At 49.0% G+C, this 2500-nt stretch overlaps 1 protein-coding gene across 1 annotated transcript in view; it reads right to left on the reverse strand.

Moving 5' to 3' along the window:
* Positions 1–773: 773 nt before the first annotated feature.
* LOC138865778 (uncharacterized) overlaps positions 774–2500 on the reverse strand; it is a 2981-nt gene continuing 1254 nt past the window's right edge. Inside the window, exon 3 of the mRNA XM_070137093.1 lies at positions 774–2500. This exon is cut by the window's right edge and continues 125 nt beyond it. Within this exon, the coding sequence (XP_069993194.1) occupies positions 877–2500 (1624 nt within the window). The 3' untranslated portion in view covers positions 774–876.

Raw genomic sequence — 2500 nt, forward strand, 5'->3', positions numbered from 1 at the left:
TATATATATATATATATATATATATATATATATATATATATATATATATGTGTGTGTGTGTGTGTGTGTGTGTGTGTGTGTGTGGGTGTGTGTGTGTGTGTGTGTGTGTGTGTGTGTGTGTGTGTGTGTGTATGTGTGTGTATGGGTGTGAAAGATGGAATAATGCACTGGCTGCATTGATATCATGAATTTATAACCTCAGGGATTCGAGCCCCCACCGTCATACAATGGCGGTGGGGTTCGAATCCCTCTCAGAGAGGTTATAAATTCATAGATAGATAGATAGATAGATAGATAGATAAAATACATATACATATACATACATGTTACATATCTATACATAAACACACACACACACACACACACACACACACACACACACACACACACACACACACACACACACACACACACACACATATATATATATATATATATATATATATATATATATATATATATATATATATATATATATATATATGCTTGTATATATAAACATATATACATTCATACACACTATGTGCGTGCATGCATTTGTGTGTTTATATATATGTATATACCTTCGTATATACTGTAATACATATATATACTTAAAATCATAGATAGATAGAGATACATATGCATATATAAGTATATAGATATAATACATATTTTATCGCTATTTTGTAATGTCATTCTTCTTTTGGACTGTATATACCACAAGAAAAAAGAAATCTCACGGAATAATTTGTCATAAATTAAGGAACATGAATAATAAAGCTATTAAGAAATATGTACTAATCGGCTTTATTTTTTAATAAGATGTGTATTACAGTTGTATAAATATATTTTTAAAACTCTATTTTTACCCTCTTTAGATCATCGGGATTTAAATCAGGGTGTACCATACACGCCAGAAGGAGTAGGTGCGATAATCGGGGATGTAGCGAGTACACCACTGATAATTTCGTGGCTATCATCATCGAAGCCACCACCGACTAGGCTTCCTCCGGCAGCTCCTGCGACACCAAATCCACCGTGGCCACCACCAAGGCCTCCTGAAGCTCCTGCGCCACCACCAAATCCACCTTGGCCTCCAGCAGCACCTCCGACTCCACCAAATCCACCAGGGCCTCCAGCAGCACCTCCGACTCCACCAAATCCACCAGGGCCTCCAGCTCCAAATCCTGCTCCACCAAGGCCTCCGGCAGCACCTGCAGCGCCATCAAATCCACCAGGGCCTCCAGCAGCACCTCCGACTCCACCAAATCCACCAGGGCCTCCAGCAGCACCTCCGACTCCACCAAATCCACCAGGGCCTCCAGCTCCAAATCCTGCTCCACCAAGGCCTCCGGCAGCACCTGCAGCGCCACCAAATCCACCAAGCCCTCCGGCAGCACCTCCGACTCCACCAAATCCGCCAGGGCCTCCAGCTCCAAAACCTGCTCCACCAAGGCCTCCGGCAGCGCCTGCAGCGCCACCAAATCCACCAAGGCCTCCGGCAGCTCCTGCGCCACCACCAAATCCACCAAGGCCTCCAGCAGCACCTCCGACTCCACCAAATCCACCAGGGCCTCCAGCTCCACCAAGGCCTCCGGCACCACCTGCAGCGCCACCAAATCCACCAAGGCCTCCGGCACCACCTGCAGCGCCACCAAATCCACCAAGGCCTCCGGCAGCGCCTGCAGCTCCACCAAATCCTCCACCGAGAACCTGGCCGCTCGTTGCAGCAGCTGCACTAAGAGCAGTCTCTAGGTCGACACCAATGGGAAGAGATGGATTTTCTCCGTCTTCGTAGTTGACGAAGTAGACCTCAGGATCGGACTGAGGATGAGCTGGTACTTCGATCACACGCTGACCCTCTTCTGTCTTCTTGTTGAGCACGTACACAATGCTCTGTTGCCTGGGTGGAGGAAGAACGATGGGTTCAGGTCCAGGGCCGTCTTCAGGCAGACGCACAAACAGGATATTGTGGTCAACACGAGGTGGAGGAATGACAGGTAGTGGACCACTGGGTTCCCTAGGTTGTTCAGGTACGTCGAAAACGTATACCTTTTGATTAATTTCTGGGGTAACACAAGTACCATCAACGTGAAGAATTTCGCCTTCCTGGCATGCTGCCGCAAAGCCAGCGCCAGCTCCAGAAGCGAATCCAGCACCAGCGGAGTGTCCAGCGGCAGATCCGAATCCAGCACCACCGGAGTGTCCAGCGGCAGATCCGAATCCAGCACCAGCGGAGTGTCCAGCTCCAGAAGCGAATCCAGCACCAGCGGAGTGTCCAGCGGCAGATCCGAATCCAGCACCACCGGAGTGTCCAGCTCCAGAAGCGAATCCAGCACCAGCGGAGTGTCCAGCGGCAGATCCGAATCCAGCACCACCGGAGTGTCCAGCGGCAGATCCGAATCCAGCACCACCGGAGAGTCCAGCTCCAGAAGCGAATCCAGCACCACCGGAGAGTCCAGCTCCAGAAGCGAATCCAGCACCAGCGGAGTGTCCATCGGCAGATCCGAATCCAGCA

Source organism: Penaeus vannamei, chromosome 22 (genome assembly GCF_042767895.1).
Source record: "Penaeus vannamei isolate JL-2024 chromosome 22, ASM4276789v1, whole genome shotgun sequence".
NCBI lineage: Eukaryota > Metazoa > Arthropoda > Malacostraca > Decapoda > Penaeidae > Penaeus > Penaeus vannamei.